The 27,840-nt window shown below is 36.4% G+C and overlaps 1 protein-coding gene across 6 annotated transcripts; it reads left to right on the top strand.

The window, feature by feature from the left end:
* Nucleotides 1–25,146, top strand: LOC114661979 (tripartite motif-containing protein 16-like). 6 transcript variants are annotated; one of them, XR_007936498.1, is made up of 10 exons: nucleotides 1–627; nucleotides 1,985–2,080; nucleotides 7,579–7,800; nucleotides 7,902–8,064; nucleotides 8,167–8,229; nucleotides 13,124–13,195; nucleotides 13,444–13,498; nucleotides 20,471–20,557; nucleotides 20,679–20,744; nucleotides 23,873–23,953. XR_007936498.1 is itself a non-coding variant. In XM_028815256.2 (10 exons), coding segments are annotated over exons 1-10 (1,422 nt in total). In that variant the 5' UTR covers nucleotides 1–42; the 3' UTR covers nucleotides 21,482–21,661. The 6 variants fall into 6 exon arrangements, 4 of the variants coding, with proteins under 4 accessions (XP_028671089.2, XP_051791085.1, XP_028671087.1 ...); XM_028815256.2 differs by lacking the exon at nucleotides 23,873–23,953 and adding an exon at nucleotides 21,480–21,661 and having other exon boundaries at nucleotides 13,444–13,509; XM_028815254.2 differs by having other exon boundaries at nucleotides 3–627; nucleotides 13,444–13,509; nucleotides 23,873–25,146.
* Nucleotides 25,147–27,840: the final 2,694 nt, after the last annotated feature.

The raw sequence follows: 27,840 nt of genomic DNA, 5'->3' as shown, positions 1-27,840 counted from the left end.
GTACTTCTCGGGCACCATACACATGTGTCCAAGCGTTGTGCTATGGCGGATATAAACGGCGCTCCTTTTCATGAGCCGTTTAAAAACACTGTATATTTAGAAATGTTAAATGAGCCAACCGCTGCCCGTTGCGGGCATAACCACTGTTTAAAATGCATTAAATTATGCACCGAGGATATGGATGAAACGAAGGAGTATAGTTGCACTGAGTGTAATGAGACTTTCAGCACGAGGTCTACCCGGCGCGGGAATCCGATAGTCGCGGAAGTCTTTGACGGAATAAAGAGGAGACGGCTTGGACCCTTGGAAGAAGGCTGTGCCGGACCAGGGGATGTGGAGTGCGATTTTTGTACCGGGAGAAAACTTCGCGCTTCGCGGTCGTGCCTGACTTGCCTCGTTTCTTACTGTGAAGCGCACGTCCAGCCCCATTACAGAGGGGGACCGTGGAAGAACCACAAACTGGTAGATCCAATTAGAAACCTGCAAGATAAGCTCTGTGAGAAACACAATAGAGTAACGGAATTGTATTGTAGAACTGATAAAGAATACGTGTGCTGTCTCTGTGTGGAGATTCAGCACAAAAACCACGTTACACTCACGGTCGAGGCCGAAAGGACCGAGAAACAGGTAAGGAAGTGGGTGAAGTTTTCAAAGGGTTTACCTGGGGTTCGTTTTATGTATATATCGTTTAAGGTCCTGAATAGCAAATGTCTATAAGCAGATCTTTGTTGTGATGGAATCAAAAATTACTTTGGATTTTGATCTTTTAATTGTTAACGAAATAAGCAAGGTGTGCGTGGCCACCTACTGATATATTTAAAGTTTAGGGTTTTGGATACGTTGTAAGATGTAGCACATAATTTCAAAACGTATCGGGCAGGAAATCATTTATATCTGATAATATTATGAAGATACCTGGGGCGTTTATAACGGTGCTTTAAAACGTCGTTTCCAAACATCAGTGTAGCTTCCTTTTCTCGACTTTTCGTGCGTCAGTGTTTTCGAAGTCGTCTGTGAAGAGCAAGGAAGTTGAAATTCCGCCCCCGAATGCTGACGTAATCTTTATTTTTAACAGTGTGAACTTTTTTTAATAGAACAAGAAAAAAATCGAGGTGCTAATTCAGCAAGCGTGCAAAATAGAAACTAAAGTTTTAATAAGCAACACACAAATGTAAAGCAAAAATAAAAACATGACGGAACAGATGCGACGAATCCCGTTTGTGCAGCTTCTGAGCATTGGCCAATTATGAGCCGAGTAAAGGGCGGGACATCCGGAATAAACTGCAACGCGTGAATCTTTTTGAATTTTCTTTAGGTGTGTGCGTGTGTGTGTTGACTGGTCAAAACGTTTAGAACAATTCAGTTTTTCGAAAAAAGTAAATTACAGATGCCACTAACCATTTAAACATGTATAATGTGGCAAAAATGTTAAGCATGTCAATGTGTCTTGTCCTGTCCTTAGCATGGCCATTGTGTCATGATGGCAGTTATCAGTAGCATTACTGGTAGTAGATCTGAAATGATCTCCCAAATTGATCAATCTGATGTGCTCTTCCTCATATGCTGTGGTCTCTTGGGGGCGACCAGATCTTGGATGTCACCTGTCTTACTGAAACCTTTGCTGCAGTCGGGACACAATGGATTGGCGTAATATGCTTGCCTGCAGCATGTCAATGACCATGCCTCTTGTTTCTGCTGATTTACAGAAAAAGTCATGGCCTTTATCGTTCCATGATTTAGGCTTTGAAAGAAGGTGTTTTTATGGTGATCATATCTGGCACTATACAAAATTGCATCAAATAGGCTATTCATATGTTGTGGCAAGTTGCAGTTCCTCAATGTACTGCCTGTATTGCTTTTTCAGAGAGCTGAAACATATTGAGATGCATACTGTGCTTAGGCTGAAGTAAGAGATTTTTTTTTTTTTTAAAGTGGCAGCAAAATTATGTTATTAATGTGCCTTTATGTGTTTTTTTTTTCTTAGATCCAACTGGAAGAGAATCTGACAGAAAACCATAGCAAAATCCAGGAAAGGAGGAAGAAATTGGATGAGACCAAGCAAGTCATTCTTCAGCTTAAGGTCTATTTTGGATTGCTTTTGTTGGAAAATGAAAAGTCAAGTTTAGGTAGCTGATTCTAGAGAAGTCCTTTAGCTTCTGCAGTGGATTGTCTTCCTTCCTTGTCTGTTATATTTAAATGTTAAAAGAATTTTTTTTGTGGCCAGAATAAAATCATTTATACCTGTTTTCAGGTAAAACATTCCTTTATATTTATCATTTATTTTCATACATATTCTTTTTATGTTGTAACTGTTGACTGCGTTACAGAATCAAGTTATGCACAGATTGTTTTGATGATTGAGTAGTTTGTGAAAAATGTATACATTCATGAAAAATATAAAACTTTATCAGCATTTCAAGCATTTAGAAAGCTTTCTAAAATATTTACAAACGGATTCACTTTTAAAAAATTTCAGATGAAAATGGTAGCCTCTCATGTCTGCTGCATTTCCCTGGTGTCAACAGGCAAGTTACAACAAATATATATTTTTATGTGAAAGTTTGGACACCCTGGTAAGATTGCAATTTTTGTAGACCTCTGAAGTAATAAATAGTAAATACTTCAACAGCAAACACCCAAAAACTTAATAATAATATGTTACCATATAGATGTGATTTATTTAATGAGCTCTGTCTTCAAGTTGTATTTTTGTCTTATAGACTTTCTCTCAGAGGCCCTGAGCGACTGGCAAAGGGCCAATCCAAGGTTCTCACTGAGCCATCCAATCGGTAGTAGCAATTGGATGTGTGTACAAAATGAGGGACTTAATCCATGTGCAGTTGTGTCCCACAGTTACTGGGAATACCTTGTACATGGGGAACAATTGCAAGCCCCTGTCCCTATAATGAATGGGGTTCAACGACTTAACACAAGGTAGACAACATTCATCTGTTCAGTGTATCGCATGTTCAGCCTTGGACATCAAAGGGTTTTACAGACCTGTTCTTGGTGAGCCTCATGTTTTACTGCTGTGCGATAGGCCTCTCTGACTTTTTTCTTCTGCTGCACTTTGCCCTGAATAAAACTCCCAGTGCTTTTCCCTGCCCCATCCCATGGCCTGCAGCAAGGACCTTATCCCGTGAATAGGTGTGACTAGACCACCGGTGTCATGCAAAGGGTTACTTTTTTTTTTAATAGATGAGGATTTACAGTATTCAAATCTGACAGCAGCCTAAGAGCTTTTGAAGCAGACCACATGAACTGTGTAAATAAGTATCTTTGTAACTGACTGCCCTTAATAGATGGCCATTTTGTTGCATTTACCAAAGGACTTTTTATTATAGCAGCACTAAGCATATACTGTATCCTGCACTGTTAGATACAGCTGTGCTAGAATAAAGTGTAAATGTATTTAGTTTTATGTATACATATTTGGTCACACACACTGTTAAGCAGAAACATTATGACCACCTGCCTAAGGCATGGACTCAACAAGCCTTTTGCCGGTGTTCAGTGGTATCTGGAACCAGGATGTTAGGAGCAGATCCTTTAACTACTGTCATTTGTGAGGTGAAGCTGCCTGTTGGTCCAAACACATCCCAATACTACAATAATACCTAATTACTGCAATAGATAACATTTAATTGCAATACATACTTTAATAAAATATATGCAAAAATATTTAGTTAATACATGTGGCATTAAAAAAAAAGCTTCTCTTAATTACAAGCTGACATATTAATTTTTTTTGTGTAATATACTTCTCTGAAATAAAGTTAAATTAAAAAAAAAAAAAGTAATTTTAACCATTTATCTAACAAAAAAGTATTCACAATCAATCAATTGACATTGGCAATTAAACACTGCTTAAATATAAATGTACAAGCACTTATCGATATATAATATATATCTCTATCCCCAAGCCTAAAAGAGCAACAGCAGATCGAGCAAAAAGGTTAAAAAAAAAAAAAAACTGTTTTACATTGTATCACAATTTAAGAGGGGGTTTCAGAGGACCAACTGTGTCACAATGTGAGCGGCAGAGACGCAAAATGGCTGGCGCATAGCGCAGGCCAGGTGGGTTGGCAAGCGAAGTGAGCAGGGGGTAAGCCCCCTAGTATATTTAATAATTTTACATCATTAATTGAACTAAAGCTGTTTGTTGTTAAAATACACATTTGCTACAATAGGTGTTTTTTTTTTTCTTCAGTGTATTTGCCAGACATTCATAATTCTTGAGGTGTAATAATAAATATGGAGTACCATTTTAATTACATAGTACTTGTTTCTTACCAAAACCTATGCTGCATGCCACACATCAACAAATATACACACTACAAATCTTTAAAAATGTCTATTGTTTACTAAGCAGCAATTTAAATTCATTTTTTATTTTCTTTTTCCAATTAAAAATAAAGGCTGCTACACTTAAAGCTTATTGTCCAAACTCAAGAGGTATCCAGTTTTAGTTAAAGGACCAAATAAAATCAAAACATCCCTATTAATAATGAGTTCCTTGGTTTTACAAATTATTAAATTGTCAATACATCCCAATGCATCAATTTCTGCCAGTTATAGGACCTGATGTTATATTTGAAGTTCATTGCGTACAGAGTGAAAATTATTATTTTATATTATATTATTTATGGTGCTCCAGTATTCCTCACAAAGTCCTTGAACCTCAGAAACTGCAGGCTGCCTGACATATTGTCTATTATCTAGTACACTGTAGGTTCAGCCACCTGCCTATCCTTGGGCTTAGCCATTAACAGGGATAGTTGGATGGTTAATATTGAAGGCATTGGAGACATCAAAACATAATTGTCACACTGCTGCCAACTTTGTCCAGATTGGAATAAGCAGTGTAAAGTGGATAAGTAATTGCCACTCCATTTTTTGTCTGATAGACAAACTGAAGTGAGTCTAGGTGATCTGTCACAAGAGGACTCCTACAGTCCAGGACTAGCCTCTTCCTAATGCAAAACTCAAGTTCAGCTGGTCTACGGGCATTAGGTGAAAGTGGAGCATGTCTTCTTTGGGACTGGAATAATGCCAGGGTATTTTCCTCAGCAGCATTACGTTTTGCAAACTTGGTGATAGACTTAACAGGTGACAGAGGATACCAATAACTTATTCAGCACAGGCCTTAAGAACTGTTTGATTCTGTGACTTTTCTTCTGTGTAGCCTCCTAATTTGTCTCATTTTTGGCCACTATTGATGTACAGTCCATACTATTGATCGTAGGTAAGCTCATCACTGGCCTTTCCAGCTGAAGTGGTAGTAGCTGTTGATTTAGTAGGGGTGTTGTGGCGGATATCGCCATTGGATAATGAGATTTACTGTAATTATAAGTATTTAACTCACAAATACCAAGGACTGAGCGCTATATGATTTATTACTTCTATATGAATTTGGTCTTCCTTTAGGTAGAAAAAGAATTAAGCTTGTGCACAGAATTATGTGATTTAACTTGCATTCTTTTATGAGAAAATGCTGACCTCTTGATACTAATAGAACACCCTGTGATATTATAAATCAATGTGATAGTTTCTGAATCCTTGCTTAAAACTATAAGAAACATGTCCCTTATGGATTAATAAATAAGGATTTATTAATCTAACCAGACAAAATCTAAGGAAGATATTAAAGTTATAAGAATGTAATTTCTTTGTAACTAAAGTACTGAACTATAGAAACTGCTTTAAACTGGTCTTGTGTGTGTGAGCTGATAAAAGCATATTTTTAGGAATGCGAGTGCCTGGTTGCTCTTTGTTTTGGTATACTCCTGTATGTAATAAATTGGGATGTAACCTGTAACTTACAGCAATCTATGTATGACCTCAAAATGAACTGTCTTGTTTTTTTTTTTTCTTTGGCTAATGAATAAGCTAGGTAATGTAAGAGAGGAGTTTTTCTTTTCTTTTACGTGGATTGTCTGTTCTGACCAGCCATTGGCACTGATCGGGGTGGGGGGCGGGGTCTCTTTTTAACTCGCAAAGAATAAAGAAATTGCTTTTTATTTTAAATCAGTGTTTTTGTCTCTCGTTGTCTACTTCAGCATCCACAATAAAGGTGGTGGAAGGAGGGGAAAATTTATTACATTTGTTCAAGCCATTTGTTTTTTCCATGTCCCCTTTTAGCACCTGGACCCAGGACTGTTTGAGTCTAGTGATTATGTTCAGTCCACTGTTAACATCCTTCATGTTATTCTGAATGCATTTTCTATTATAACTCTGTAAGTTCACTTCCCTTAACTCAGCCCTCACTGTTCCCCCTCTATCACCGGATTTAAATTCTCTCTTCTTTTCATACAGGAGACCTTTTAGCTCCTTAATAATCCAGGGCTTTTCCTTTGGAAAGCAGCACACTGTTTTTCAGGGTACAACAGTGTTAACACAAAAATTAACATAATCTGTAATGCAGTGATTGAGTCCCTTGATATTTTTACCCATGTGACGTGCACATCATTTCTTACTGTCTTTTGGAAGCAATCATTCAGAGCCATTTCAGCCTTTAGTCTCCACTTCCTAACTGTCCTAGAGGTAACCAGTTGGCATCTAATTACAAGCTAGTAGCTGGGAGTAAGCTGGGTCAGACTGTGGTCAGATCTGTCCAAAGGTGCTGCAGGTTTACACTTGAAGGCATCTTTAACATTTCAATAGGGCAGGATTAGCTTTTTGTTTCAGGACACAAACTGATGGAAGTTTGTCATGGTTTCTTACAAGGTCACCAGATTGAAGTCACTATATATTATGACTGCAGGGTCAGAATGAGTCGTCATTGAAGTGTTTATAACAGACTTAATTATTTCTCTGCCTGAGTCCCCATTTGCAGAGGAAGCAGTATAAACATTATTATTACATTTGAATATCTGAATTGCAAATCCTGGTCTAAACTGTACTTTGCTCCCTTTTACAAAATTTCTTATTCACAAATAAGTTAAACCTCGTCCTGTCTTTTTTTTCCCCACATTTGGCGAATGTCTGCTCAAAAAAAATGAAATCTGTCCAGCATTTAAACCATGTCAGTTACATGAGGTTTAAACCAGCTCTCCGTCAAACAGAAGAAGTTGCAGTACCTATATATGCTGTTACCTGCTTTGAGAGCAGACAATTCATCTATCTTATTTGCTGTCTATCGACCTAACAGTAATTCATTTTGACTCTCGGAAGAAAGTAGAGCCCCCAATATCACCAACTTCTTGTCAAGTCCTACCTGTAACCATTGTTTTAATTTTTTATTCAATATATAAAAGAATAGCTTCTGGTGATGTTTGGTATCTCCAGACATTAATTTGATCTAGTCTTCTTAAGGTTCTCTGTTGTTGATTACAAAGTATTCTTTATTAAAAAAAAGTCTATCTCCTTTTAGGCCACAAAGATAGGTCTTAACTCCCAAAACAAAGGTTATCTGTTTTTTTGTGTCTTCATCTTAATTCAAGTTTGAAATAGGTTAGTTAATAAATCATGGCATGTCATTAAGCTCAATGTGCCTAGTTTTTGTGTTGCACTTTAAATTGTTTGCAAAAAGTAAGACATTTGCCTGTATTAGATTTGTTTTTCCCCCCGGTTTTTCAGGCTTCTTCAGAAAGCGAAATACATGAATATGAAAAAGTCCTAGCAGATCTGAGCAACTCCCTTGAGAAGGTGATTGAGCTTTTTCGAGATAAAGAGAAGAGGGAAGTGGAAAAGGCGGAGGATTTCATCAAGCACATAGAAGATGAGATTAAAGACCTTGAAAAGAGTAACCAAGAGATGAGTGATCTTACAAAGGCAGATGACCACATCAGCTTTCTTGAGGTAGCCTTAAGGTTTCAGAGATAAAATGATGTACACTACATGGGTGTTTTATTATTTTTTTTTTTTGTCTGTTTTTGAATTTTCCTTTTCTCTTGTTGTAGAGTTTTAATGCTCTTTCTATACCTCATTGTGATGATGACGCCTCGCTCAATATTTCTCTGTCTACTGAATTGTCTATTGGATTTCTGAGAAAGGAGTTGTTGAATCTTAAAGAGAGTCTGGAAGCAATATGCATAGATCATTTTGCACAGCCTGCTGCAACAGGTAAAGGCTTATGAGTATATGGATTATTTTTTTTTGACTAAGCCCCTTTTGACTAAATTCCCAAAGAAGTGCTAACACATTTTGATTGTTGTTTTTCCACAGAGAATGTTACAAAACCAGATGAGCAGATTTCAGAGCCTATGGATGAAGTGGATACTTCACAGTGTAAGATAAAAAGCCCAAATACTTCACCTTTATGCCTGAACACCTGTCTCATCGTTCCATGTCTTTCATAATAGTAGAGATTTATTTTTATGTTTGATAAAACATAGTCATGTCTACATTTTACAGTTACGTGAAAGACTAAGTAACCTCTGCAAATTTTTTTTCCTTTTTAACATATTTGACCATACCAAGATTTGATCTTCACTCAAGTAGTATCTGTATATAAAGGTGATATGAATAATTTTGTGAATTTCCCCTTGGAATCAATAAAGCATCTATCTATCTATAACAGATATCATGCCACATTTGTATTTTATAATGCATTGTATAATTCAAGTAATCGTAATTGCAAGTTTCACATATGGAAAACGTTAAGTACACCCTTACATTTATAAATACCTAAAATTAGAATGAGATGCACCAGATCAGTTTCAAACAGATAGACCATCATTATTGAGTGTCATGGAGGAACCTTCCTTATTTAAAATTTAAACCTGAGACATTTAGTTTGGCTTGCTCTTTCCTGTTAACATATGTGTTATTAACCTGTCTGGATTGAAAGAGTTCTCTGAGGACTTCAGAAGTAAGGTTATAGATGGCTTTGAGTCTGGGAAGGTAATTTTAAAGGATCTCCAAACAAACAAAAATCAATCATTCCGCAGTCCTGAAGATCCTAAAGATTTCAAACAACTGTCAACTTGTCCTGCCTAGCCTGCCCTAGCAAGTACAGCCAAAGAACAAAATGCAAGTCTCTAAGAACCCCAGAACCTGGGAGCAACTGTAAAGTATGTTGGTAGACGTTATAATTTGGGCTTTGCTTCATCAAGTCCTGAACAGTTCACCGTCGCAGAAGCCACTATGAATTCTCCATTGTACCATAAGATTCCTGAGGATAATGAGAAACTGTCTGTCACAAGATTTGAAACTCAACTGAAAGTGTTCTAAAGTAGAATAGGATGCTTCGGCCAAAAGGAGCAAAACCAGCTATTAGTGCCTAGGGTGTACTGTGCATAGTTTTCAGTAGACAAACAGAAATGACATATCTGTTCATTTGTTGTTGAATAAGTCATAGCAAAGCAAAACTGTTTTTTCTAATTATATCACTTCTATTCAAAGATACTGTGTAAATGAGGATAAAAATCATAGCATGTCAACATATGTTGGAGAAAAGTATGCTTAAGTTTTTCACTTGACTGTTTGTACTTAGAAAAACAATAATACTTTAGATGGCAATTTTTGTACTTTCTACATGTCAGTACCAGTACTGATAAAATCTTAGAAAAGAACTGTCAAAAAGCAAGTTCTGGGTAGTTAACCAAAGAGAATACAGGTGGTTGTGATGAAATTTCATGAAGAGTCCAGCAAGTCTACTGAGCTGAGTCATTGGGATCTATCTATGCACCAAGTGGTGCAAAGGCCATTTCAAGGACCATAAAAATTGAGGCGTGCAATGGCACTATGTCCCTCTCAGCTTTTCCATTCATGTAGATGGTCATGCTGTCTGTTTCTGCCAGTCCATCTAACGGCGATGCTGGACTACTTTGGACCAGAGATTAATCAACTTAGTATGACAGATAGGTAGTGTTTTGTTCAGGTTGTGTTAATATTTTGCCAATACTCACTTTTATACTCTTATATTTTGGGCTTATTAACTAATACATGTATACAAGTTATGTATTTTTAAGGTTATCTACCTTTACCTATTTACTTGCATGGTTTTTACCATTTGCTGTGCATGAATAATATGTACAGATGTGCTTTTTTGCTGTGCCAGTCATGTAGGCAAGGCATAAAATTGTTCTCAGCCTGGTGGGGTGCCATCCTTTGTTACGATCTTGGGCAAATTAAATGGGTGTCTAGCTTTGTAAACTAACAGTAAGGAACTCTGCTACAAGAAGTGGGGGCATATACTAGTAAATAAAGACAGCAAAGACTTGTACAGTAATCCCTCGCTATATCGCGCTTCGCCTTTCACGGCTTCACTCTATCGCAGATTTTATATGTAAGCATATTTAAATATATATCGCAGATTTTTTGCTGGTTCGCGGATTTCTGCGGGCAATGGGTCTTTTAATTTCTGGTACATGCTTCCTCAGTTGGTTTGCCCAGTTGATTTCATACAAGGGACGCTATTGGCAGATGGCTGAGAAGCTACCCAACTTACTTTTCTCTCTCTCTCTCTCTCTCTTGCTCTGACATTCTCTGCTTCTGACGGAGGTGTGAGCAGGGGGGCTGTTCGCACACCTAGACGATACGGACGCTCGTCTAAAAATGCTGAAAGATTACCTTCACATTGCTCCCTTCTGTGCAGCTGCTTCGTGAAGCGACATGCTGCACGGTGCTTCGCATACTTAAAAGCTCGAAGGGCACGTATTGATTTTTGATTGTTTGTTTTTCTCTCTCTCTCTCTGACATTCTCTGCTCCTGACGGAGGGGGTGTGAGCTGCTGCCTTCAACTGCTTTGTGCGGCGGTGCTTCGCATACTTAAAAGCCAAACAGCCCTATTGATTTGTTTGCTTTTCTCTCTCTCTGACATTCTCTGCTCCTGACGTGCACTCCTTTGAAGAGGAAGATATGTTTGCATTCTTTTAATTGTGAGATGGAACTGTCATCTCTGTCTTGTCATGGAGCACAGTTTAAACTTTTGAAAAAGAGACAAATGTTTGTTTGCAGTGTTTGAATAAAGTTCCTGTCTCTCTACAACTTCCCAGATTTCTGTGCAAATCTGTGACCCAAGCATGACAATATAAAAATAACCATATAAACATATGGTTTCTACTTCGGATTTTCACCTTTCGCAGGGGGTTCTGGAATGTAACCCCTGCGATTGAGGAGGGATTACTGTAGTAGCTTTTACAGTTCAGAAAAGGTCTTGTTCATTTTTACATTCATTGTGTATGTCTGTATTGTGTGTGTGTGTGTTTTAAATCTGTGAAATGCAAAGATTTACTTCCATCTTTGTCTTTATGGTGTGTTTGGACACTTTTCTCTATTATGCTTTTTAGTAATCTCAATTCAGCCTAATGTTGTTTTGCACAGTGCCTGACTTGAATGAAAAACTGAATTATTACTGAATAGGTTGACACTTGATAATAGTGCAATCAATCATGACTTTACGGTCTAATACAAGTATAGAGGCAACTTCAAAATGTCTCATTTTACATGCAACTGTAACTTTCATTTTTTTATTCCATTTTATTCATTCAGTTTGTTCTCATTGAATAAAAAAACATTTCTGTTTGTTTGCACAAAGTTTTCACAATTTTATATTATGTCCTTTATATAAATGATATAACTGGAAAACTAACTTTGTACTTAGGACAGACTTCATGATAGAATAGAGCATCACTATTTTGCAGTCAGATACCCAGGTGGAATTTTGGGGCTTAGGTCAGAAAAGATTAAACAAGTTTTAAATACAGTTGATTAATATAGCTCTTTCCAAATTTAACAGTTTAGACAGTTAATCTTATTCTTAAGACCAGTAATTTGAAGTCTACATGATTTTAGTTTAAATACTACTGTTTAAACTACTACTATTTAAATACTACTAAATACTGTAAAAAAAAGCCTGGGGGTCCTAGAAACTATTAAAATCGTCGGAAAATAAACTGAAATGTAGAGATGTCAGGTAATTGAAAGGAGCTACTCTGGGCATCTCTCTCCTAGGAGGAATCGATTTACAGACTTGCTGTCATTGCTTGTGTATTAGTGGCAGGAGGAAAAGTAAAAGGGATACCGTTTTGCCGATGTTAGCGGCTAAGCGACGTTGTCTTCTGGGGTTTCGTTTTGCTGATGTGCTGGCCTCGCTTGTGTTATTAGTGGCTAAGCAAGTTGTCTGTTCCCTTACCCTGACGATGCCTCTCACTTCAGGGCCTGACAGACACGCACACTTCCACACGTAGACATTTATATATAAGAAGAGTTTCGAAATATAATGAATACTAATTTTGATCAAGATTGATTTAGTTTGGACATGACAGTACTCGGTTTGTATAAAACAGTTTATAGTTCGGCATTAGTTATTGTGCACATGGTTATTACTTTATTTTGAACTGTAAAGTATTAGAAGTATAAAGTATTAATAATGGATACAGAAAAATGATTTATCAATCGAACATTTTGAAGAAACAATGTACAGAAAACTTTATGGAGTTACTTATGAAATAGCTTGATGTGTGCTTTATTAGAGTTATGATGCGACGGATCAGATGCGAGTTTCAATCTTTCAACTTGAAGTGTTATGAAGTTGTATTTGAAGACAAAATGATGACATAATGAATCACTTTTTTAGAGGCATCCTATACAGTCTCCATAAAGGAGACTTAAGAATCATTCTGATTATGTTGGAACAAGTTCACAGATATGTGGTTGAGCATTCATCTATTTCATCTATTTTTTTTTTTTTTTATACAGTTCATGGTCACAGGGGAAATCTCACACACACCATGCACGATTACACATATAGGACTGTGCGCAGTGGCAATGCAAACAGCTGTACCCACAAAAAATCAAGGCATGTTTCAGAATAAGTGGCTGTTTGGCTTGCCTTCAAGTCTCTATCGGTGAAATTCACCAAAGTGTCTTTTGCAGCAAATGTACTGTGTTTTCTGTTAACCTTGTTCATTGAATATTGTCCTGGAACATCCCAAACCCCAACTCCCCCACAAATAAAGCACTCACTGATGCTTTCAGAAGCCAGCATGACATCTTAGAGCTGTAGCAGCCCTGTGCAGAACTTTAAGTGCTTGTTATATCTCTGAGTTAGACAGAAATGTACACAGTGGTATTGTGTGGCTTAATTCTTAATGAGTTGAGTGCTTCAACCATGGTGCAACTGATCTTGCCTTTTTTTTTTTTTTTCTTCCTCTTTTCTCTCCCCACTTTAATGCAGTGAGTGATGCTCAGATGTCTATCCAAGAAGAATCGGAACCGGACCTAGTGAGCACAAACGAAAGTGTAATGTGTAAGACCATGTTTGTGTTGCTTATTTTAAAGAGCTTGGCTATATAGACAGCATTTTCCTGTAGAAGAATGAATTAAGGCTGAATATTGTATTGGCTATGAGTGGTTCACATTATCATTGTTGTGAATTTGTTTAGCATTAACATGTTCCTCCATACTAACTTAACATGATAATTAATACTCTGCCCCTCCAACAATGTTTTTTAAATGCTCTTTTTCTTTTCTTTTTTTTTCCCCTCTTTTAAGCAGCAAGTGATACTCAGAAGTCAACCAATGAGGAATTTCCACCGGTCAACAAATCTGAGTGTGTACTGAGTAAGACCATATTTGTCATTTAATTTTTAAGTGTATGATTATATACAATCTGTATCCAGATCTTTAAAATATGAAGTTAGTTTGAATATAGGGTGGTGCATTTTAAGAGCTCTACTTTTTCTCCATACATTGGAAGATGTCCTCAGTGTTTAGTTTTTTAAATAGATGTTACATATTTTTTATATTAGGCAAAGCTTTTCTGTTAAGCTAAAGATTTTAAACATAATAGTTTTTAGCAGTATGTTATATGCTACTCTCATCATAACAAGTCTGTAAAGAATTGCTTAGTCCAGTGTAGTGTTGATATAATTGATATACTGTATATATAAAATGTGTGCGTATATATGTATATTTGAATATATTTTTTATTTATACTTTTATTCCATGTTATACATTTTCTGTTTATTTTATTGAATCTGTGTGGCAAAACACCAGGCCACATTTAAACTGTAATATGTGAGGTCCTACAAGAGACATTTGTAATTGCGAGTCACATCTCGCGCTCCTTAAAATGGAGTAACCAAAGCAAATCTTGGCCACTTCCATGACAAAATACAACTGGGACAGTTCACATTAGAGATGAGCCCAATTAACGATAAGAATCCAAAAACATTTTTTCATAGCATATGAAAGATTGCCTAGATCAGCGTCTCTCAACCTTTAAGTATTTGTGACCAGAGTTTTCATAAGTTTTAATCGCGCCCCCCCCCCCCCTAATGTTTTTTTTGAAAGGAGCCCACTACTGTAATACCAATTTGTTCTTTTTAAATTAATGATATATCATAGATGCATATTTAATTATACTTTTATTGACATTTATCTAACTCTATATTTTTCTAGTATCAGAATGTAGTTTAAGTTTATTTGTTTTTGTTTCAGTAGATGTATTTTTCATATTTTTGATTCTTGTTTTCTTTTTTTCACATCTTCGCACCCCCCTTTTTGTTACTTTGCGCCCCCCTAGGGGGACCCGCCCCACAGATTGAGAACCACTGGCCTAGATTATGGGTTCCTTTGAAACCTTAGTATCTTACTGTGTTAAAAAGTCTGATAAAATATGACACACTGGATTAATGCAAGTAAGGGAAGTCGTAAGTCATTTTCTTCACTTCGAGATAAGTTGGCTGACTGTCCTAGCTATTAAGAACACACATTAAGCCATAATTAAAAATTAGTTTGGTGGAATATTTTTGTAGATTAATAAATAACAGCAGGTTTTGTAAGGTGAACTTCATAGATAGAACAAATATTATAGAAATACTCTAACCAACAATATTTTTTAATGTTATCTCACATTTTTATAGTGTATGCTAAGAAAAACTTTTAACCATGTTTTCAATAAGAGTGGAGATAACAATTTCTGATACGAGAGGGCTTTGAATAAATATTCAGCTTGAACAACAGCAAACAATATGAAATTGTTCATGTAAAATATCGCATTCCTCGTGTTACATTGTCCAAATCTAGTTATATTCTCTCATTGTCCCAAACAGTTGTATTTTGTGTTTATATATTACTAAATAAAACAAATCCTGGAAAATTGTTTTGTGCCCAAGAGAGTAGAGCAAGAAGTATTTCAAATGGGATTGAGCTTAATGTACAGTAAAAGCTCTTGGTAGCTGTTGAATAAGTTATTTCTGGGCAGGTGGTCTTATCGATGGGAGTATTCTTTTAAAATATTGCATTTGTAACTTTGTATATGTAGACACCACATGTTAACAGGTTTCTGCTTTAATTTGTTGCATTGGATAATCGGCACATTACACTTATTTAAACATAAGGAGTATTTTAATTGAAATTTTAAGAATGTTGAAGAAGATGTTAAGATGCGGAAATGCCCAAAGCTCACATCACTCTGTCTGTTTAAAATGTTGAAGATGTTGTCCCCAAAATGTGTTTGTGAGTGTGAATTGCCTTTTTATCAGCGTTATTATTTTCAGCACTCCATCATTAAAGTTCTTTTACTTGCAAGGGCTCAGTTTCTTTCTTGTTAATGCAGCAAACACCTAGATGATACAGCACATACAGTGCATCCGGAAAGTATTCACAGTGCATCACTTTTTCCACATTTTGTTATGTTACAGCCTTATTCCAAAATGGATTCAATTCATTTTTTTCCTCAGAATTCTACACACAACACCCCATAATGACAACATGAAAAAAGTTTACTTGAGGTTTTTGCAAATTTATTAAAAATAAAAAAACTGAGAAAGCACATGTACATTAGTATTCACAGCCTTTGCTCAATACTTTGATGCACCTTTGGCAGCAATTACAACCTCAAGTCTTTTTGAATATGATGCCACAAGCTTGGCACACCTATCCTTGGCCAGTTTTGCCCATTCCTCTTTGCAGCACCTCTCAAGCTCCCTCAGGTTGGATGGGAAGCGTCGGTGCACAGCCATTTTAAGATCTCTCCAGAGACGTTCAATCGGATTCAAGTCTGGGCTCTGGCTGGGCCACTCAAGGACATTCACAGAGTTGTCCTGAAGCCACTCCTTTGATATCTTGGCTGTGTGCTTAGGGTCGTTGTCCTGCTGAAAGATGAACCGTCGCCCCAGTCTGAGGTCAAGAGCGCTCTGGAGCAGGTTTTAATCCAGGATGTCTCTGTACATTGCTGCAGTCATCTTTCCCTTTATCCTGACTAGTCTCCCAGTCCCTGCCGCTGAAAAACATCCCCACAGCATGATGCTGCCACCACCATGCTTCACTGTAGGGATGGTATTGGCCTGGTGATGAGCGGTGCCTGGTTTCCTGCAAACGTGACGCCTGGCATTCACACCAAAGAGTTCAATCTTTGTCTCATCAGACCAGAGAATTTTCTTTCTCTGGCTACTCTACCATACAAGCCTGATTAGTGGATTGCTGCAGAGATGGTTGTCCTTCTGGAAGGTTCTCCTCTCTCCACAGAGGATGTGTGGAGCTCTGACAGAGTGACCATTGGATTCTTGGTCACCTCCCTGACTAAGGCCCTTCTCCCCTGATCGCTCAGTTTAGATGGCTGGCCAGCTCTAAGAAGAGTCCTGGTGGTTTCGAACTTCTTCCACTTACGGATGATGGAGGCCACCGTGCTCATTGGGACCTTCAAAGCAGCAGAAATTTTTCTATAACCTTCCCCAGATTTGTGCCTCAAGATAGTCCTGTCTGGGAGGTCTACAGACAATTCCTTTGACTTCATGCTTGGTTTGTGCTCTGACATGAACTGTCAACTGTGGGACCTTATATAGACAGGTGTGTGCCTTTCCAAATCATGTCCAGTCAACTGAATTTACCACAGGTGGATTATGTACATGTGCTTTCTCAATTTTTTTTTTATTTTTAATAAATTTGCAAAAATATCAAACTTTTTTCACGTTGTCATTATGGGGTGTTGTGTGTAGAATTTTGAGGGGAAAAAATGAATTTAATCCATTTTGGAATAAGGCTGTAAAATAACAAAATGTGGAAAAAGTGATGCGCTGTGAATACTTTCCGGATGCACTGTGCATACAATGAGCAAATTTCTGGCCAAGTAATTGTAACTGTTCAAATTTTTGACATTTAACCAACAAGTGATGTTTTTTTATCTTTTGCTGGCCAGTCACCAACTAGTGTGTGGGTTATCACAACATGTGCATTTCTCCAGAAAGTTCTAATTTCAGTGAGACACGGTTAATCTTTAAACAACATTGCTTAATTATAAGGCTGCAGCACTAAAAGATGTTTAAATTCTGGTTACATTCCAATATTAGCTTGTTGGTAATATATTTAAAACACCTGTGTGGCTACAATATGTGATAAAGCAAAACTATACGTCATTATGACAAAGTAAAAATTTTGCTCAGATTTTAAAAATGCAGCTGAATTTTATAATTAGAATTTGGATTTAAAAGTTTATGAAAATTTAAATCCTGCGTCTTGTACATCTCCCCTTTCTAATCAAAACACACAACCACTTTACTAGTGCATCACTGGATTGTACCATTAACCCCTGTAATATATGGTATAATTTTGCCCTGCCCCTCCTGTGATTGAATTAATTAGATTCTGTTTGCAATGGTAGTGTTTTTTTTTTCTTTCAAAATCAGTTTAAATTAAAATGTATGTGTTACATTTTAAGCTGCTATTAATGAAGAAAATGAACTGCAAATTGGAATGATGTTATTTTAAAATTAAGGACAAGAGGTGCATTGTCAAAAGTGATAGTGGCATTGTAATGGCACGGTTTGTTTGGGCAAAGCATTTTATTGATAAAAAAAAATAAACAGTTGATTAGTGAATAAGTGTGACTCACTGTAGAAAAGATTACATTGGGGGGGCAAAACAATCTCACACTTTTTGAAAGACAATAATTTATCAGGGCCATTTTAGACAAATTACACTAAGGCAGGGTTTAACACACAATTAAGATCTTATTATATTGTAAATATTAATATTTGGAATTAGTGAGATTACTTTTCATTATGAATTGTTAGCCATCCCAATTTGGTAAATATGCATTGGCCAGAATTAATTTAGTTTTATTAATTCTCTTAATCAGTGTTATAATGTAGTTTGTCCCCAAATTGGATATTGCCTCAGAAACTACAAACAATGTTGCTTTATGAAATAATATTCCAACTTTTTTTTTTTTTTTTTAATAATAATAATCCTCATGGTTGAAGTGAAATACCTGTTCAATCAAATCTGTTTTCAGTTTAGAATGATTGTTTTAAGTTATAAACTGGTCCTCTTTTCAAAGGCTGTTTTAGACTTCATGGGCTTTAAAATGTATATCATCTTTTTCTATTTCAGTTTATGACTGAGATCTTTAATGTTCCATCAGATAAAATTTAATAATTGGTTTGTGATATCTAGTTTTTGTATTTTAGGAGTCATATTCCCCAATAAAAGACAAATGTGTCACCTTTTATAAATCATTTTGGATTAAAATATTAAAGGATAAGCTTGATATTTTTCAAATTAGTTATTTCTTCACTGTCAAGGTAGATGTTAATTTTTTGCATGAAATTATGTTCTAAACTGAAGCATTTGTTTATAAAATTTAAGAATGTAGCTTACTCTTCTGTTTTTATAATGAGGTGAAGGATATTGGAAGTCCCATGTCAAAACCCACTGCAGGCATATAAGCAAATAGGAAATGTATCCTTACCTCAAGATAACAGTATTTTATAAATCTTTTGTAAAATGCATTATTTCCAGTTTTTTTTTTTTTTTTGTCACAAACATACCTTAGAACATGGGTGTCAAACTCCAGGCCTGGAGGGTTGCAGTGGCTGCAGGTTTTCATTCTAACCCTTTTCCTAAACAGTGACAAGTATTCACTGCTAATTAAGTTCTTTTCCCCTCATGTTTTTAAGGATTCAGTCCTCTGAACTGATCATTTTCTTCATTAAATGGCACCCAAACACAAATGAGACTTGAAACAAGCCAACAGATGACCAGCTAAATTGGGGCTTTAAACTCCAATTTCACTCCAACCAGTTTCTTAATGAGAAGCTTATTCTTGTTGTTAGTTAAGCCCGTTATTTAATTCTATGGCTTGTTGCTGCTCTCATTCTGCCACAGCAGACATTTCCAAAACTGTTGATTTTCCGTTTTTTCTTAGAACATCGTCAGTGTATCAGTGACCTGAGAGATCAACCTTCACCTTCCTTTATTTTCAGATATTCTGTGATGTGCACAGGTGAGCTGGTCATGTGGCAGCTTGTTTTATATCTCATTATTGTTTGGCTGCTAATTAAGGAAAATAAACGACTAAGGGCTCTGAGTCAAGCTAAGTTGAATCTTAAGGCAAAAGAAGTTAATTTGCAGCAAAAACTGCTCACTAATTAAGAAGACTGTTAAGATGAAAACCTGCAGCCACTGCGAACCTCCAGGCCTGGAGTTCGACACTCCTGCCTTAAAAATTCGGAAGGCATATTTTCTTTAATCAAAAAGTTTGGTGCTTCAAACTGGGCATATTCAGTAAGTTTTAAAGCATTTGTTTTCATATTGGAACCCCTTGCCTCCTTTTTAAAAGACGAGCAGTTTTGTTGTTTTTTTCCTTCAAATTTATAAAAAATGCTTTACTTTTAAAATGCAGTTTGATTTAGCAAATTGACATACAGTATATCATGATTGTGAGGAAATAACCTCGACTTGAAAAATGCCAAGCTTTCTTTTACTTTTCAGATGACAAATGTGCAATGACTGATGCCTTGAAATAAATGTCAGTATATTAAATAGGATAAATATAACTTGCTCGCTGTCTGTCTTCCATCCCTCCCGTACAAAAGAAGTACTCTTCTGTTATAAAACGTTCAGATTTACCATTGCAGGAAAATACTCTTGGTTGAGGAAAGGTTCACAATCTCCTGTCTTCTCCATAAATGAACTCCCGCAAATGAGCACCATTGAATTAAGAAAAACCCTAATCCCAATTTGATTATTTCCTTGAAAATTAATTTTGCATTATTATTTTTACAGTATATCCTTAAAAATAGTTTAGTGGTTAGAACTGCTTTTTTCACAGCATTAGCAGCCTGGGTTTGTGCTCCCAACCTCTCTCTCAACATCTCTGTTAGCAGATACACCCCATTTCACGATGGTTCATATTTCACGTAGATTTCTTCCAGCATGATGAAAATGAGTATAAGTGATTTAAATTCTGGGTGTGTGCATTAATGTTCCCTAAGGTGGACTAAAATACTATCCTTAATCCCGGTGCTACTGGAATGGGGTTGGCTTCTCTCTGACATAATGGATAAACTAGGTATAGAAAATAGACAAGTTTGTGGTGTTATACTACCCCAAATGATATTCTTATAATATCCAGTTCTTTCACTTTACCAAAATTTACATGTAAGATCTCCATCCATCAGACTATTGGATATGGGGCCGAAATATTGTGAGCATATTTGAAAAAACATTTTTATTATTAAAATTTTGAATTTTAACAAACATATTAACAAGTCTGTTGCTTCTTAACTGTTGTTTGAAGCTCAGAAGAAGGAGATCATCGTTCTGGAAGAGATCAACAAGCATAATTATGTGAAGAAAAATACTGGACAATTCTCATATAGATCAGGTATAACGGGACAAGATACTAGCCAGATTAGAGAGGTCCTGAGGTGGCTTCAGATAAAATTTTTGCTTTCTTAGTCTTCTATATTAATGTAATATTTTCCTATTGTTTTTTTAATGAACAGTGATTGACACTCCATTGTTAATTGAACAGTCTTCACAGCCAATGGACAGAGACACCCTTATACAATGTAAGCGAATGTTTGTTTCATATCCTTAAGCTACAGTTTATTTTTTTTCCATTTTTAATGTCCTTGTTAAGCTGTAAAATTTTAGGTTTCATTTATTGACTGCTTTGCATTCAATGTTAGTATTTCAACTATTTATTTATTTATTTATGTGTGTGTGTGTGTGTGTGTATAATATAAAAAATTTAGGGCAGTAGTCATAATTAGTTATAATACTGAGTGACTTAATAGAATGTCCCTAGAAAAATCTGGAACTGCAGACACATTTATTTGGAGAACTTTAATAGTTTGTTGGAAAAGCCGCTTGTTATTGTTATTTACTTATTTGACTAACACCTTTATCCAAGGCGATTGACAACATTTGAAATTCAAATGGTTACATTTCCCATTTTTCCAATTGGAGCACAAGCAGGTGAAGTGACGAGATGTGCGGTGTCAGTAATGGGATTTGAACCCACAATCTCAGGATTTTAAGTCCAGAGCGTTGAGGCTTTATGGTCCAAAATAATAACTGATGGCTGAACAGTAATCCTGGGATACTTTTGTTTACAGAAAACAAATGTTAATTACAGCAATACTAGCTTTAGGTAGTTTTTAATGATGTTCGTTTCTTTGCATACCTGTCTTGCATATGGAGGAAATGATATAAAGTTAAGGTGAACTTTCAGCAAATTGACTTGAAACACACCAGATCGTGCATTGAGATGTAACGCCTTTCTGTCTGTTTTCATGTGGCAGGAGAAAGGGACCTTCTCTCCAAGTCTCTGGCAACTGTAACTGTTGAGCCCAGGATTGTATGTACAGCTGTCCCTGCCCCTTCCTCTACAAGTGACACTCCAGAAAGATCACGGTTGTCTAAAAGGGTCCTATTTGTTGCTTAGAATTGGACTGCAAGATTTTTTTTATTTTTTTAAATTTGAAAAGAATTAGCATTTTTTTATTCTGAAAAATAAAAAATATATACTTAATTTCTGTCACTCAGTGTGTGTGTGTGTGTATGTATGTAATGTATATATATTATAATATGTTGACTTTCACAGAGTTGCTAGCCTCTTCCTATAAGTTAAGATAACTCCTTGGAAATCCTCTATTTCATATGCGTGTGTTTGTGGGGTTGTTGTTTTTTTTTTTTTTTTTTTTTTTATAATATCTATTTTTTTAAAGCTGCCTCTGAGATCCTCAAGAACACATTAAGGATATTTTTGTTAGTCACAAATATTTTTTAATGACCTGTGTAAATTTGTTGACACCCACGTTGGGTAAGATGCTTTGCTGTCTTAATTGCTGTTATATATGCACAAAGGTATTGTAGATATGAGTATATCTAGTTAAGACAAATACATGGACAAAGATTTTGAAGAGTGTGGTTACAAGTTGTCATGGCTGAAATATTTAAAAAACAGTACAAGCTTTAATGAGCAGGCTTCAGAAACCTATCACTACCAACTTTTTTTTTTTTTTTTTTTTTTTGATGTGTGTGAAATATAAATGTGTATAATTAACAGATCCAGGGAAACCAACACTCAGCTGGTCTCATTCTGTATTATTTGGGACATGGCATTTATTAAGGATACTTCTTTTTAGAATGCCCCCAGGTTTTAGAGGTGTATAATGATTCAAGTTTGAACTTGTAGCTTTTTATATTTGCTTTTTTATGTTGTAATTTTTCTTCCACTGCTGATATTTTCTCTGTTGCAATCTCCTGTTGATGTATGTCCTGTAAATAAAATTAATGGGATTAGAGAAATACATTTTTCTGGTTATTTGCTTTAACACATTTGTATGTTTTTGAGTTTAACATTGTTTACAGTATTTTATTTACAACAAACAACTTTTTATTTAATCTTTTGCATGCAAAATGACAAACAAGCAGCTCATGTATGGATTGAATGTGTATTATATGTGTATATAATAATAATAATTAATAATTCATTACATTTATATAGCGCTTTTCTCAATACTCAAAGCGCTATCCACACAGGGAGGAACCGGGAAGCGAACCCACAATCTTCCACAGTCTCCTGTGTATAATTGTGCCATCTTGTGTACTGTACATTTACTTGATGCAGTAAAATAATGTTTGAACAATTTATTTGAATATTTAAACATTTAATCAAATACTTAATCAAACACAAGAATAAAAAAAGAAGTCTTCATTAGTTGTTCAACAATACTAGTGATGCAGTCTGGGTGGTCAGAATTAATAAAAAATGTCATTTATTTCTCCCACCATTCTATTGATTCAATTGAATGTTAATATGAAATTTACTACATAAAATTAATTAACTCTTTAATGGATCCCAGTGTTGCAACAGTAGCTGTAAAATGCTACACGTTTATCTCCATTTCTGCTGCAAGACCTTGAGTGTTTATTTTAAAATCATACTCTGCAGTCTGTTCCTGAAACATGTTTAATTTGAAAATGGATCATCTTTCCCATGCACACTTCCCCTACAGTAAATGGTTCTGAAATGGGCATGCGCTAAGGTTTTTGTTCCTGTTCATTGTGGAGATTGAGCGATTGTGTACTTTGTTGTAGATAAATACAAAAGCAGACATCGATGATTGCCATCCTATACATTTGCTGCATCTAATAGGCGTCATGAAAGAATGAACGCTTGCTAACAGATGATTTGTGAACCCCACTACAAGACACTAGCATTAACATTGATCATCCCATAAACTCTGCCATTTTGCTGACCTTTTTTTGACATATTTGTGTATGCCTTAACATCCTTTTTGCTCTGTTTTCAATTGGCTCCGTTTGACATGAAACAAGTTACAAGCAGTGTTCCTAGCTGACATCAGACTTTAGTATTATTTAGGCGTGCAGAGCAGTAAAGTACTAATATTTTAATATGGATAAACTGCTCGCCTATGTGAGGCTTTTACTGAGCTGTGGAATTTTTCCTTCCCTGCATGGAATTATTAGCTAATTTATTTGTTTTATGGTGTCTTGCATTATGAGACTGTCCTCTTTATAGAGCACATACGACATGCTAATTTCTTTTTAGATTGTTTCACTGGTGCTAATTATACAAACCTTAAATGATCAATTTGGAACAGTAAAGTTTGCTCGGTGATTTAATTCTTTACTTTTAATTTTATTTTTGTCTCTTCTTTCCAATCAGACTACAGTCAACTCACGTTGGACCCAAATACTGCCCACAGAAATCTCTGGCTGTCTGAGAGCAATAGAGGAGCCACATACAACAGATTGCCCAAGTTCTGCAATTATCACCCTGAAAGATTTAACAAGTGTGTCCAAGTCCTTTGCAATGAGAGCCTGTATGGCGGTCGGTATTACTGGGAGGTTCAATGGACTGGAAGATTGGCTGTGATTGGAGTCACGTATAAAGGAATCAGCAGGAAAGGAAAAGGTGATGAATGTCATCTTGGGCTCAATGACAAGTCCTGGTCTCTGAATTGCTCTCTTTCCAGCTACTCTGTTTGGCATGATAACAAAAAGACCGAATTAAGTATCCCTCAAACCCACCGAATTGGTATTTATCTAGACTGTGTATCGGGCATCCTGTCATTTTATAGTGTGTCCAACACAGTGACCCACCTACACAGTTTCAAGGCCTCCTTTACTGGACCACTCTATCCTGGGTTTAAGCTTCAGTATATTGACTCCAGTGTAACTCTTTCTTAGCTGAATCACTGATGCCGCGTTTCAGATCAAAGTGCTGCATATAGACAGTGGGTGATCTGCGGTCTACAGATTGTTTTCAGTGCAGAGGTGTAAAAACCCAAATGGGAGCATAGCTTACCTTTCTCCTCACAAAGTGAAATGACAAGACTGTTTTAAAAAGAGAAACATAGCTAAGAGTAAAATTGCAAACCTAAACTTTTGTTGCTTCTAAGACATTCTGAATTCTCCGAAGTTATCTTGCAGATGTCTGCGCTAAAAGTCATCCATAGTCAGTAAGTGCTCCTACCTGGTTTTCAATGTGGTGCTACAAAAAATGAAATTAAGTACATCCCTGATTAGTATAAGAAGCAGTATAATTCATAATGGTTTAATTCAAAGTTTGCAATTCATTTTTTTATGGGAAAGAGAGGAGTTGCAGTGGTTCAATTTTTTTTTTTTTTAAATATTGGGATGGGGGGGGGGGGTCGTTCTTTGTTAAAGTTGCCCTTATTCCTGGGGAGGGAAATCTTAAATTTCTTCCCCATTCTCAACATTTATTTATTTTTTTTTAATCTAAAAGAAAAAAGATTCAAAGAGTGTCTTCTGGTAATACATTTTTAACAGAATTGACCAAAGTCGAACGCTGTGATCCTTACTAAATGGTTTATGTAATTAACTTCACCACTATATCTGAAAGTTTTCATTTATGTAACTGGTAAGCTGCATTACTATGCAATCAGTTCTGAATAAAATTGAAGCCATCAAACCACACGCACTGAGTGCTTCATAAGGCCCAAAAGGCTTATCATAACATCTAAAGCTACATTTTTTTTTCATTCTTACATTATCTTTTTGCTATTTTTGTTTTTATTTTATTATTTTTCATATATTTTTGAGAGAAAAAATACTCCCAGTAGGGCTGTTTAATTTGAAATGCCTGTCTTATTTTTATTAGGGCTGTCAAAAAAAAAAACTGGTCCTCCACAAGGCATTTTCATTCTTTATCATATCTATTACCCAGAATATTATAACGGACATGGGCAACATTTAGTAGTCACTCCATTTAGCTGCTGTGTTTTTACTTGGAACTGAACAGCAGACCACCATTCTACAAATTAGCACTGTGTTGGGATAGTTTGCAACCAACCAGCCTACGGTGAGCTGTTTCTGTTCCTTGTCCTTTGTCAGTCTGGTGTCATTGCACTTTTCAATGAGGTTTCTTCCTCATTCACTAGCATCGTTTTCTACCGTCATGCATGCTGACAATTCACAAAATTCATTGGATCATAGTCCCGCTTTTCTTCTGGTTTCTTGAACAACTGAGACCTTTCTTTGCCTTTTTCTATAAGGGCTTCAAAGAAGGATTTTATTCTTTCTGTTACCTGATCCTCCAGCCTTTCAGATTCATTTTTCAACTTGTGACATCGAGAAATGGCTGGAGATGGTGGTCGCTGTATGCTCTGCATCTTTTAATTTGCTTCTGCTGAGAGTGTTCTCAAAATGGGTTAAAATAGAAACTCTCTACTAGAATGTTTGAGAAACTCCACCTTAGTACAAAAATGTTCTGTTTCCATGTATAATTTCAATTGTTTACTAATCAGCCAGTCAAAATACTGTATTTAGTAACAATACAAATAAAATGGTCAGAATGGAGCGACCTCTTAATGTTTAACTTTGAGGCAGAAATTTCAGAGGGAACCAAGTTATCCCTACTTGATAAAAATAAGGCTTGTGAGAGTTGATTCTACAAGTATTAACACTTCACCTTGTTTACTGTGACTGTGATCTATGTATCTATTGATACCGTATATCTAGCTATCTAGCTCAATCTCAATCTCACTTGTCTGTGCAGGATTTTAAATCGTCTGTAGCTCACAAACCATTTGACCTATTGACCTGAAATTTGGTACACATATACTACATGACGTCAACTATCCACTTTTGGGGTGGTGATTGACCTCCAAGATTATTCCTATTTTCATTTTATTGTAGAATTAACTCTCGGCAGTGGCCAGCAGGACGGCTGTGTGGCGCATGCGTACGGGCACTGTTGTCATCCCTACCACTTTAGCCAGCAATTCCCCTACCTCTTCATATCTTAAGTCTTCAATCTGCCTCAAGAATGATTTAAGTGCTAGCTTAAGTGAAAAATTAAATAAAATGTACTAAATAATTGCAACACTTAAACACTGACTTGAATCAGTTTTAATGTGAAAAGAAGCCGACGAGAAGAATCGGGCCGCTAGGGTGGAGAAAAGAAGAGCTGCTCAGGAAACAGCAAGCGCATCAACCTCTGAGCAAATGAATGCTAAACGTACAGAGAAAGAGGATGAAAACTAGGAATGCTCAAGTCAAGTGTATACACTGCACATTATAGTGAAGTGCGCTGTTACTGGTGTATAGATAAAAATAAATTGTGTGTGTGATAGATAGATATACACATGCACACATTTATAAAATTGAACCCAAAATCTTAACCACGTTGCCTTTTGTCATTTAAGCAGCTCTGTCTTTGTATGTTCTGTTTTTTCCTTTGGTGTATTTTTGCCTTTGTTGTTTCTGCAAATGTTCTGAACGTTTCTGGAGGTCGTAAAATACACATGTGAAGAGTCACTGGGCTGACTCCTGGCTCGATGCATTAATTTATCCCCACTGGCTTTTAACTTAAAGATGTTTGTGTTTCACTGTGTTCTTTCTCAAAATGCCATTCTCATTTCCCAAGTTCTGCACTCAGACTAAGGTGTTCACCATTTTTTCTTGAAAAGAGTGTACTTAAGTCATATGGAACTGGAATCTCTCCCTGTAGCAAAAGTTGTGTGGTAAAATTCACCACTTGAAGTAGCATTTCTTTATAAGATATGTGGTAAAGGGTAAACACTCGTGTGATCGCAGCCATGTGCGCACTCCCAGTCAGGAGCAGTTTAACACAATAAGTTAGTCAGTAATCTGGTGAAGTGTTCCAGGCACGTTTAATCAGGAGGAGGCCCCGGGGAAAAAAGTTTAACACGATAAGTTAGTCAGTAATCTGGTGAAGTGTTCTGGGCACGTTTAATCAGGAGGGGGCCCCGGGGAAAATCCAGGACACGCTGGAGGGACTATGTCTCTCGGCTGGCCTGGGAACGCCTCGGAATTCCCCCAGAAAAGCTAGGATTAGTGGCTGGGGAGTGGGAAGTCTGGGCATGTGTGCTCAAGCTGCTGCCCCCGCAACCCAATCTCGGATAAGCGGAAGAGAATGGATGGCTGGAAGGAAGTTAGTCAGTTCTCCAGGACCCTTGCTTGGACCAAGTGGGTTAAGAAAAATTTGGTCAAATCCTTAAATGTTCATCCCTGTGTCCTTTTTCATGGTGTTTTTCTAAAGATAATTATTTAAATGAGTTGTTTTATGCCAAGCATCAGATGGATTCAAGGTGTGAGAAAAATAATTCAAATATAAGTCAGTATTCTTTAAATATTGACACTACAGGC

Source organism: Erpetoichthys calabaricus, chromosome 12, assembly GCF_900747795.2.
Source record: "Erpetoichthys calabaricus chromosome 12, fErpCal1.3, whole genome shotgun sequence".
Classification (NCBI taxonomy): domain Eukaryota; kingdom Metazoa; phylum Chordata; class Cladistia; order Polypteriformes; family Polypteridae; genus Erpetoichthys; species Erpetoichthys calabaricus.
This window is presented reverse-complemented; position numbering and strand designations above follow the sequence as displayed.